Raw genomic sequence first — 12,518 nt, forward strand, 5'->3', positions numbered from 1 at the left:
GTAGAGTTCCTTGTGCTATACAGTAGGTCCTTTTGTTGTGCAAGAAGTTGTATTAGAGAATAGATTTCAGTTACCTATAATTTAGGTTTGGTGAGAGAAGTCCTGTTTTAGAAAAGATTGTGCAGAATTGGCCACAGATCTCAGGAGGATGAAATTGACATTCTCAATAAATTTCTAAGGGAATCTACAAGTGCAAAGCTAATATAATATAATATAATATAATATAATATAATATAATATAAGTGTAAGTGAAAATTCCTACACATTGCTGTGGCTTTCTTAAATTAAAAAGAGAGATTTGAAAATATTTCCCAGAAAAATGATACTTTGTAATTTTAAAACGTATTTGTTATCTGCTGAAGCATAACTTAGCCTTGAAGTCTTTCTCTATAAAATACAAACTCTGGTAAGAAAATGGTGACCATTCATAGAGGGGTAAAGAAGGTGGGGAATGTAGGGTTTTTAATGATAGAGGCCAATGTAAAATTCATGTGAGAACACTAATTGCTCTGGTGATGACAGTGTGAGAGCTTTCAGTTGGCAGATTGCCGTTCACTTTGCAGCTTTTTTGCTACTTAAAGGTCAGTTAAACAGACTAGGAAATCGCCAAAATTGGGGTAGTTGAAAAAGTAGTAACCATTAAACTGTCTCCTCTTCTTAGAAGCCTGCTGTGACCTTGCCAGGCAAAACTAATTGCTCCTCCCTGCATGCTTCCTTCCCTTTAAACATTGTGTTTGTCTCCCTTGGCAAGTTTGTGAACGTCTTCAGGGCAGAGGTGGCATGTCTTAACTCTGTATTTTCAGTGCTCAGTATAATTGCTTACACACAGTAGACCACTTTAAACATTGGCTGAGTCTCTTCCTAGTGTGAGACTTAGGCACAAATATAACAGCATGAGAAGCAGCAGCTACTGTCATTATCAGAAGAGAGGGGATCTGAATCAGAGTTGGGATGTGGCCAAGAACTGAGGAAACCACCGTAAGAGAAACCAGAGAGAAGATTTTTTTGTTTCATGTGGTACATCAAGCTGTTTCGTTGGCTCATTTCCTCGATACTTTGGCCCATGACCTGAAAATCTCTTGTTTATTTAGCAGGCACGGAGGCATGACATTTGTGGGGTGACAGAAGTATGTAATTTTAATACCATATAATACCATGTAGTACATTTAATACAGTGTAATAAGCCACAGTAGGCACATGTCCATAGGGTATTACTCTGTGAAAGAGGGACTGGGGGAACCCTTCATAGAAGGTAGCACGGTAGCTGAAGAAGAGAGAAGGGAGAATACCTCCTGCCAGCAGTCTGTGAAGAGAGGCTTAACCTCCCAGCACAGGAGATGGAGTCCAGGAGTGGAGGGAGGTGGATGCGGCTGGCACAGGTGGGGCACGTAATGGGAAATAAGGTGGAGAGATGACTGGGAGAAACCTTAATCTCTGCTTTTGCTTTTCGTCTCCTGTCTTCTCTTTGTGCTAGTCTATGGAATTTTTGCTTTAACCATGAGTAATGGGGAGCCACTGGAGTATTTTACACAGCAGAATGATTGACATGATCAGACACAAAGGCAGACTGGCAATCATGTAACCACATAGAGGATGAATTGAAGGGCAGAATCTGGAGTTGGGTAGATGGATTTGGAGACTGTTGCAGTATCCAAACAAGAGATAAAGAGTTCCTATTGTATGATTTCATTTATATGCTATGTCCAGAAGAGGCAGATTCATAGAGACAGAAAGTAGATTAGTGGTTGCTAGGGTCTGGGTTTGGGTAACGGGGAGTGACGACTGATGGGTACAGGTTTTCCTTTTGGGGTGATGAAAGTATCCTGGAATTAGATAGTAGTGATAATTGTGCAACTTTGTGAATGTACTTGAAAACCCACTGAATTGTATCTTTTTAAGTTGTGGATTTGATGGTGTGTGAATTATATCTCAATGGAAAGAGAGAGAGAGAGGAAGAGTTCCTGAAACAAGCAGGAACAGTGAGCATAAAGAAACCTGAGATGGGTTGGAGAGAAACTCAGTGGTCCAGAATTGACAGGACTTGGAGAGGGAATACTGGCAAGGTCCAAAGTGAAATAGAGGCTGGCCCTGCAGTTTCTAATCTGTATGATTGAATTGATGGGGAAGAAAATTCTGGAAAAAGCAAGTGCATAGAAACATATAATGAATTGTGTGAAATGTTTTGAATGTGTAATCAAGGCAAGCAGTTGACGGTAAAGGCCCAGATTTCAGGAGAGACTCTGGGACTAGGAAAAGAAGTGAGTACGGACGGGATGTTGATGGAAGAAGTCAGTCAGGCTGCTGGTGGACGACATCTTGCCCCCCACCCTCTTTGGGAAGTAATGTCCCATTGGTTCCTTGTCCTCCAAGCTGATGTACAGGTGTGGTGCTGGTGGTGGTGGTTTTTAAATAAAGCTGAATCTTTACATTACTTTTCAGGCAGAGGCAAGACTGGCAGCAAAACGGGCTGCCCGAGCAGAAGCAAGAGATATCCGCATGAGAGAATTGGAACGGCAACAAAAAGAGGTAATTTGGATGGATAACCCTGATTTAGTGTTGGTCTCAAAAATATCAATACTTGCCTAGTTTCCGTCTGAAGTAAAACTGGTTTCTTCTGAAACACTGGGAATAGAGTAACCTGATGTATATATTTTAACAAGCCATTTATGTCAGCAAGTTAAATGCAATATTTGTTTTAAATCATAACAGCAAACACATATATAGCTCTTACTCATTATAAGTTATTATTGTGTAATAAGTGCTTGTAACAGCTAAAGTAGGCTTAGCGATGACAAAGTTATTTCCTGTGGTCCTAAATGTCCTGGAATTTTGATTAATTATGTTATGATGTCTGTATAGTAAAACTGAAATCATACAACCTTACAGTTTGTAAGCATATTTAATAATAGAAGAAAATATTCATCTAAGAAAATGAAAAAAAAAAGCACAACTGTAAGATGGGTGGAACTCCAGTTTTGTGTTACAAAAACTAGTATCTGTATATAGGTCAAAAACTACTGGAAAGACGTGATTACTACCAGTACTTTGGTTTATCTATGGTGGAATTATGATTGGTTTTATGTTCTTATGCTTTTCTATAGTTAATACATTTCAATATGTTTTAATTATTGGAAAGAAAAGCAAAAAAAATTTTTTTCTAAGTAGGCATATAGAAATTGGGTTGCTTTAAAATGAAACAAATACTCTTTTTTACTCTTTCCTTCTGACATTGACCTAGCTCCGAAAATTCCCATAAAAAATATTTCTGATGTTGTATTAGTACGAAGTGGGGTGTAAAACCTGCAGGGCAGTATTAAACACTTTATTTTGAGGTTGGTGGTGGATCTTCTGTTAATGTGTTAAAGAGATGTGCATAGAGTCCATATTGTCACAGCTCAAAAACAAAACCAAAAGCAGTTAATATATTGCTAAATTTTTTAACCTCATAGCTTCAAATATGAATGCAATTCTTGGCTTGAAATGAAAATGTGACAATGTATTGTCTTTTATACTCCTAAAATTATAAGGATACCGTTATTAAGTATAAGTTTTATTTATAGTTCTCTAAACTACAGAGGACCATATATCTCTATTATTGAGCATATTTAGCTTAGTATGTTCTGTATTTTGAATGTGTAACAACTTTGAATTAACAATCATTGCTGTTCAGAGCAAATGTATGTGATTAATTTAAGACTTTTCATAGAATGCAGTATGTTGGATGCTTTAGTTTATGAAACTTTTGCATTTGTAGCACTCTTATCATTCCTTTGATCGGAAATGGGGACAGATTCAGAAGTGGCTGGTAGGCCAGGATTGCCTGCCCTGCATGTTGTGATCAGTTGCTGAAATATGCAGTCTCAAAGTAAAACATTGACTAATCGTTTGCCAAGTAGGAGTGTTTGTCATGTTTGAACCTAAAGGTCAGAGAGTGTCTCTTCTGCCTGTAGTGGACCAAGTGTGTGCTTGGAGTCCAGCCATTTCTGTTGTAGTTACAGCCTCACACTCATCTCATGAATGCTCCTGACCAAGAAAGATTGAGTAGATGAATGTGTTTTCTTTCTATGGGTTTGTTCTTCTGTCCCTCAGATTTGTCCCTCTACCCCTCTCATTCCTTCCACTGCCCTCCACCCTGCCTCTCCTTCCCTGTTCCCTTCTTCCTTTCTCTCTTTTTTTAAAAAAACTAAGTCAGTAGGGTTTTCATTGAGGGATGACCCAAGTCATTCTTTCATCTCCTCTGAAAATTACTTTTTTTGTTTTACCATCACTCCCAAATTTGTTAGCTACAAGAACAAACTGCAACCAGTAGAGTATTAGTTACTGTGAATCATTCTTAAATTTGAACTTTTTTCAGTGTTGATAAGTCTCCCAGCTGCCTCCTATTGCAGGGGTTGTTAGCTTGGTATGTGAATAGGCATGGGGGATGGGGCATGAAGCCTTAAAATCTCAGGCAAGGATTTGAGTATATGTATGTTTTCATGTGAAATGCCCACAGGCATTTTTATCATCAGATTCTCAGAGGAGTCTGTGATCCTAAAAGGTTAAGAACCACTATCTAATTGTTGCTGAACAAGCGACTTTCATAAACAAATCCCTTTTAGAATAGCATTCTAAGGTATAACCAGAATGAAAATATTTATGACTGTATTGACCTACACATTTAAAACTTTATCATACTTCTCATTGTGATATTTTAGAAAAGAGAGAAAAAAGATGTTTGGTTGCTTAAAATTAAGCGAATCCTCATGTATGTGTTTGTTATTTTGGAGTGGAACCTGTCCTTTCTTGTTACTAAAGCTAGCTTAATTATTTTTATTTAGAGTGTCTTCTGCATGTAACTGGCTTAATATTACTGATGATGTCTTAAAAATGTTTGGTGTGAATATAAGAAATCGGTTTTACTTACAAAAATGGAAATATTAATTTCTTCTTTTAATTGTGTATAATAGTTCTCAAATTAAATTGCCTAAGATTTTAATGTCTTAGGGCAGACCAAAACATTAAATAAGAAGAAAAGTCTAAGTTAGAAGTTTAATATTTGATTCCTATGTTTAAAGGCCATGAAGATAAACATATTTTTTATCTCTGTGAAAGGTGTGCAGGTCAGGCAGTGAACATGCTAGATTTTCATGGAAGGGGGTTAGAGGCTTAAAATACAGGTGGCAACTAACCCAAGTCTTCAGTAATAGGTAGGATTTGGACATGCAGGGAAGGTGGGGTTTAGTTTCGGATGGGAATAATTAACACTCTAACCCCTTCTGACACTTGCTTTTACTGCTTTAAAACTGATTTTTCCTCTCACTTCTTACCTTATCCTTGTCTCTCTGGCTGCTTTCTGTCTATGCGCTTATAGTATAAGTTGGCATGTGATAGTCACAATATAAAATATAAATTACTAATAAATTTATAATGAAATAGTGTATATACAAACAATTGGATTGTCAGTTATTAGAAGGAAGAATCTTACTATATTAAAAATTTCTCCTAATTTTATTACTTTTTCATCTCGGGGTAGGCTGTTGGGATGTGAATAGGGAACCCGAGGGCGTGAGGCTCAGGAATGAAGCTATTGTTGAGTGCATATCTGTGTGCCAACACTGTGCTCATGCTTTTTATATATGTGTTCATTCCCCATTATAAGATAGGTACATTATTTCCATTTTATAGATAGGTGATAAAGGATTGGTGAAGTAAACAACTTGCTTCGTTGTGACAGACACAGAATTCTAAGGGATGAGAGGGTGCCCCATGTGTGAATAATGGAGCGGGAGGTAGAAGGACCAAGAAGAAAAGGGCCTATGTCTCTCCGGGCTTCCAGTTGGTCTTAGGTTAGCCAGTGCTTCTGTTTATAAACTGGATGTCTGAAGCAGTGGCGTGTTGGTGACCTGAAAGAGTAAATGCAGTTTCTCAAGTTTCCTAATTTAAAACTGAGGGAATGGCTGCAGCCTTGAATTAAGTATTTGTTGTCAGAGAAGATGGCCAGGTGTATTCACAGGGTTGTGGGCTTTTTTTTTTTTTTTAATAAAACCACTTCATCCTCACTCCAAGTGAACTTTTAAAAACAGAATATGGGGTTTCCCTGGTGACGCAGTGGTTGGGAGTCCGCCTGCTGATGAGGGGACACGGGTTCGTGCCCCGGTCCAGGAGGGTCCCACGTGCCGCAGAGCAGCTGGGCCTGTGAGCCACGGCTGCTGGGCCTGCGCGTCCGGAGCCTATGCTCCACAACGGGAGAGACCACGACAGTGAGATGCCCGCATACCGCAAAAAAAAAAAAAAAAAAACCCAATATGTTTTATTTCCATTAATTTAACTTGAACGTATCAAAACATAATTTTCCAGAAACCTTTAACGATAAATATCCATCTTTAAAGGCATTGTCCTGTTCGTTCAACTTTGGATCCTTTAAACTAATAAGGAGACTCCCAGGACAATGAAAATGTTTTGTTTTCCTGACGTGGAAGAGAGGGATACTCTGCCTTGTAATTGGTACCTAAGAACACAGTTTGCTGAAATTTTTTCTATTGGCTTTCTGATGCTAGTAATTCAAGAAAAGCCAATTGGCAGTTTCAATACTACCCCAGAAATAACTGCAAAAGGAAGCTTTTTTTTTTTTCTTTTTTTGTATTCCAGAGGAGGAGAAAGCTCTGAGTAAAAACCGGGATACCTTGCCATTTTCTTCATGTTCTTTCTATGTAATCAGTCTGGATTTAGCCGGTATAGGTTCAATGGTCTGGTGAGTTAGAAGATATGAATGCTGATCCCAGCTTTCTGACTTTGTTGATTCCTAATCTTTTTGTGCTGCAGGGTTTTTTGTACTGTAAAATGAAGGGATCAGACTAGATGATCTTTTTTTTTTTTGGTACGCGGGCCTCTCACTGTTGTGGCCTCTCCCGTTGCGGAGCACAGGCTCCGGACACGCAGGCCCAGCGGCCGTGGCTCACGGGCCCAGCCGCTCCGCGGCATGTGGGATCTTCCCGGACTGGGGCACAAACCCGTGTCCCCTGCATCAGCAGGCGGCCTCTCAACCACTGCGCCACCAGGGAAGCCCAGACTAGATGATCTTTAAGAATCCTCTAGCTGTTAAAAATAATTCTAGAGTTGGTGCTAGGGTCTTTTCTTTTATACAAGGGTTTCCTTCTGTTTCTTCCTATTTGCCACTGTGCAAAAGTATTCCAGGTAAAGGGAGTAATTTAAGACTACCTGAATACCTGCCTTTCTGTAGAAGAGTAGCGCTCCATGGCAGACTCTTAGTAAAATGTGTGCTTTGAGTCTTTTTTGGTGTAATAAGAATTTGCTTTGAGCTTCCCTTACTGTTTGTATGGTTGCCACTAGCCATATGTGGATAATTAGGTTTGGATTTAAATTGATTAAAATAAAAAATTTCTCTCCTCAGTTGTACTTCTAGCAGTTCAAGTGCTCAGTAGCCACATGTGGCTAGTGGCTACCATACTAGACAGCACAAACATAGAACATTTCCATTGTCACAGAAAGTTCTGTTGGATAGTGGTTGTTTAAGGGGTCATTTATGACTATGGAATAAACTGTATTCTCTCAGTTTACATTAACCAGCCTGTATGGGTTTACATTTTATTCTGTAGTTCTTCTGAACTCCTTTTAGGCCATTTTTTTCAAATGGGGCTAAAAAGAAAGCTGTGTAAATCTAGGGGTATATCAATACTTAATAAGATATTGTTATTTAGGATTATTTTTATAATAGGTATAATTCAGAATAAATATGAATTCATCTGTCAGCTGCATCTTTAATGGGCTGTGCTCTTTAGAGGCAGGTTTTTAATTTCTTTTTAATTAATTAATTTTTTATTGGAGTAAAATTACTTTACAATGTTGTGTTAGTTTCTGCTGTACAATTAAGTGGATCAGTTATATGTATACCTATATCCCCTCCCTCTTGGACCTCCCTCTCCCCCTTCCCCCACCCATCCCACCCATCTAGGTCGTTGCAGAGCACCAAGCTGAGCTCCCTGAGCTATACAGCAGGTTCCCACTAGCTATCTGTTTTACACATGGTAGTGTATTTATGTCAAACCTAATCTCCCAATTTGTCCCACCCTCCCCTTCCCCCACTGTGTCCACATGTCCGTTCTCTACGTCTGCGTTTCTATTCCTGCCCTGCAAATAGGTTCATCTGTACGATTTTTCTAGATTCCATATATATGCATTAATGTACGATATTTGTTTTTCTCTTTCTGGCTTACTTCACTCTGCGTGACAGACTCTAGGTCCATCCACATCTCTACAAATGACCCCGTTTCTTTCCTTTTTATGGCTGAGTAATATTCCATTGTACATATGTACCACATCTTTATCCATTCATCTGTCAATGGACATTTAGGTTGCTTCCATGTCCTGGCTGTTGTAAATACTGTAGCAGTGAACACTGTGGTACATGTGTCCTTTTGAATTATGGTTTTCTCAGGGTATATCCCCAGTAGTGGGATTGCTGGGTAATGTGGTAGTTCTATTTTTAGTTTTTTAAGGAACTTCCATACTGTTCTCCATAGTGGCTGTATCAATTTACATTGGCACCAATAGTGCAAAAGGGTTCCCTTTTCTCCACACCCTCTCCAGCATTTATTGTTTGTAGATTTTTTGATGATGGCCATTCTGACTGATGTGAGGTGATACCTCATTGTAGTTTTTTTTTTTTTTTTTTTTTTTTTTTTGTGGTACGCGGGCCTCTCACTGTCGTGGCCTCTCCCGTTGCGGAGCACAGGCTCCGGACGCGCAGGCTCAGCGGCCGTGGCTCACGGGCCCAGCCGCTCCGCGGCATGTGGGATCTTCCCGGACCGGGGCACGAACCCGTGTCCCCTGGATCGGCAGGCAGACTCTCAACCACTGCGCCACCAGGGAAGCCCCCTCATTGTAGTTTTGATTTGCGTTTCTCTAATAATTAATGATGTTGAGTATCTTTTCATGTGTAGAGGCGGGTTTTTTAGAGTGCTCTTGTGTAGTAGGTGGAATGAAAAGAAAGGGTAGAATAAAGATTGAGCATTAAACCATGTATGTCACCCTAGTACCCCAAATAATACTGGGAGGGGGCATGTAGAATTAACTTGCCTGTGTAGCACAAGGCTCTTTATACTAACCAAGCTAACTAGCCTAGAACTGGTTACCACTTAATAAGCTGTACCTACTCTGCTGGGCTAACACACATGCTCCCCAAACTTTTGCGGTATATCACCTGATAATCAAAGAAAGGGAAGAAACTTGCTTGGCTCCTTACAGATTACATGTGTCTATTACATAACAAAAATGTGAATCGGTGATGAATTCCTAAAGATCAGAACACCATATTGGATATTGAATTATTGAATCATACTGGTGCTTATAAACTGACTTCTGAACAGATTTGATCAAATGCATCAATGTACACAGCACATGACAACCAAGAGTTTTTTGGACTTGTATTCAAAGATCATGACCAAAATAAAACATTAAATTGTGGTGTTTCAGTTGAATTACTGTTTCTGGATTTGAGATGAATGGTCAGGCATAGCCGTCTGCTCTGCCTGCATGATGATAGTGCTGTATCGTCATGGGGTGTTGAAGGATTGATGCATTTTGGAAAAAGCAGTGTTGATTAGCTATGAACTCAGCTGGACAGTTTTGTGTAGATTCTTAGTCAATGCAAATTACTTTAACACTTGGGACTTTGAAATTCTGATCAGAAGTTTCTTACACTTGATTAGGTTCTAGGGACTAGTCATTTAATTTCACGACTCTGTACTTAATGCTCCAGTGCTAATAGCTGAATATGGAAAAGTTTAGAATTACGTTTAATTAGTCAACTGTTTGGAGGTTTGTTTTTTTTTTAACAATCTTCATAAGGCATAACTTTGAGTAACTTTATCAATTCTGAAATATTTATTCGATTTCTTCTAATTTTAAGTAGTTTTTCATATTAACAACACACAGTCAGGGGCTATTTCATTTAGTTGTTCTCTTCTTTTCCAGTTAGAGTGGTAAAAGAAAAAGAAAAAACTTTTTTTGCGATGAGCACAAAATTATAACCCAAATCTTTTTAAAGCAACACATTGTCACCTTAAACCACATCTGTAATAAAATAAACATTTCTTTCTGCCTTGGGTAAACATCATAATGAAAAAATAGATCACAGTCTGCTTTTAATGCTGACCTCAATTTCTGTTTAAGTATACTTGCTTATTTTTATCTTGGTACATTGAACTCCCTTGGTCATATATAGAGTACCTTCTACAAGTGGTCAGATCTATCTATCTATCTATCTATCTATCCATAGATAGATAGATAGATAGATACATGATAGATACACACACACACTTGTTCAAATAAAAACACTGCCAAGACTATTTCTACTTTCTTTCCAACTGAGGGACTGGCAGCCCCAAACCCAGCTTTTGAGGCTGAGCTGTCCCTACCGCCTGCTGTGGGGAAGGTGCTGCTGTGCTCAGCTGTTCTGACCAACAGCCCTCAGCTGAGTGATTAACTCTCCATGTACTTTCTCCTTTCCCAGGATGAGTTGGAAAGGGCCAGGTATTCCCACCGGTCCAGTCATCATCGTCCTTCTCTGGTTTGTAATAACCTACAAACTTGCCTCTAATACTTTTCCTCATCAACTTGCCATGGTCACTCACACACCTTTACTATGTTTGTTTTTATTTTTATCAGGGAGTTGAGGATGCGTTGTCCATTCGAAGTCTTGGCAGTCACAGGGTTGGTATTTTAAGTTGTTTACACCCCCATAGCAAAGCTATCCCTTTGCCTTTTTTTTTTTTTTTGTGGTACGCAGGCCTCTCACTGTTGTGACCTCTCCCGTTGCGGAGCACAGGCTCCGGACGCGCAGGCTCAGCGGCCATGGCTCATGGGCCCAGCTGCTCCGCGGCATGTGGGATCTTCCTGGACCGGGGCACGAATCCGTGTCCCCTGCATTGGCAGGCGGACTCTCAACCACTGCGCCACCAGGGAAGCCCCTGCCTTTCTTTAAAACACAGAAATATTGGCAAAGCTATTTCATTGGAAAATGATGCTTTCAAATTATTGCTGTAAGTAAATCAGTTCTAAAATCATGAATATTTTCATCTATTAACATATATATTCACTTTTTCTATAAAAGGACCTTTGATTTTGGAAAACCATCACAAAATAATAAGGTTAATTTTATAGAATAACATCGGCATGGTTCTAGCTTTCAGATTTTTCCTACTTTCATATTTTTTAAAATGACAATTTATTAAATAAAATTTATTATTTTGGAGCTTGGGTGACTAATTATAGTTTTTATTCAGTGGGAAAATTGAGCTTCTGATTTTAAAAATGCCTGTCTTATCATACTTATGGAAATTATCATGCTTCAACATTTTGATTAACATTTTGTAGTTTGTCTCAGGTTTTTAGCGTACATCATTGTAAATCAAGATAAATGAGAAATCGCTCATCAAAGGCTTGCATATTGTGCCAGGAAACTGAGTCTCTTCTTAAAGAATTGTGGTTTAAACCTTAGAGCAATGCTTTTTTAATTTACACATTGATAATATTGTATATGTACTTACATCTAGATTTTTCATCAGTAAAATTATCTTTTCTTGCTAAGGTCTATATTGGTTAACTCTCCCCAGGTCTAGTTTTCTTCCTATCTTGTATAATGTATAAAAATACTCTATATTAAACTGAGTGTGTTCTGGTATACTAATTATTGATGTGTTTGTATTCTTAAATAGTCTTTTACTCTGGTTATATTTCTTATTGGTGAATGTAATCTACTGTCTTTTTAGAATAAGTTAGTAAACTAATTCTTGAATCATAAGTATTTTGGTTAATTATAAAAATTTAGATTTATAAGAATATTAAAAAGCCTTTATAGAAATCTAATCAGTAATTTAAGAATGATTTTGCAGGGGAAATACTTTTTTTTGTTTGTTTTTGTTTTGTTTTTTTAACATCTTTATTGGAGTGTAATTGCTTTACAGTGGTGTGTTAGTTTCTGCTTTATAACAAAGTGAATCAGGGCTTCCCTGGTGGCGCAGTGGTTGAGAGTCCTCCTGCCGATGCAGGGGACACAGGTTCGTGCCCCAGTCCAGGAAGATCCTACATGCCGCGGAGAGGCTGAGCCTGTGAGCCATGGCCGCTGAGCCTGCGAGTCCGGAACCTGTGCTCCGCAACGGGAGAGGCCACAACAGTGAGAGGCCCGCTTACCTCAAAACAAACAAAAAAAAACCCAAAGTGAATCAGCTATACATAAACATATATCCCCTTATCTCCTCCCTCTTACATCTCCCTCCCACCCCTCTAGGTGGTTACAAAGCACCAAGCTGATCTTGCCGAGAAATACTTTAAGAAAAACTTGTCATGCTTCTCCCTGGAGATATTGTTTTTATTCTCACAGGGAGTTAGTCAACAGAAGCTTAAAAGTTGAGCCTTTAAGGGCTTTGAAAATAATCCCATCCTTCCTCTTTTCAAAAAAACGTATGAGTTTTCCCTTTACTTTTCATTGTAATGTTAATAGTGTGAAGTTTCACACA

The 12,518-nt window shown here is 38.8% G+C and overlaps 1 protein-coding gene across 7 annotated transcripts in view; it reads left to right on the forward strand.

Annotated features, from left to right (window-relative positions):
* LRRFIP2 (LRR binding FLII interacting protein 2) overlaps window positions 1-12,518 on the forward strand; it is a 118,933-nt gene that overhangs the window by 36,333 nt on the left and 70,082 nt on the right. For 4 of the 7 annotated variants that reach the window (XM_089919013.1, XM_089919019.1, XM_089919012.1 and 1 more), the window contains 2 exons: window positions 2,440-2,526; window positions 10,669-10,713. In XM_089919013.1, the coding sequence (XP_089775139.1) occupies window positions 2,440-2,526; window positions 10,669-10,713 (132 nt within the window). The remainder of the gene's footprint in view (window positions 1-2,439; window positions 2,527-10,668; window positions 10,714-12,518) is intronic. The other 3 variants (XM_089919016.1, XM_089919015.1, XM_089919018.1) reach the window with 1 other exon arrangement.

This window comes from Delphinapterus leucas, chromosome 10 (genome assembly GCF_059928025.1).
Source record: "Delphinapterus leucas isolate spDelLeu-1000000601 "Yukka" chromosome 10, BTC_Dleu_Yukka2, whole genome shotgun sequence".
In the NCBI taxonomy this organism is placed as follows: domain Eukaryota; kingdom Metazoa; phylum Chordata; class Mammalia; order Artiodactyla; family Monodontidae; genus Delphinapterus; species Delphinapterus leucas.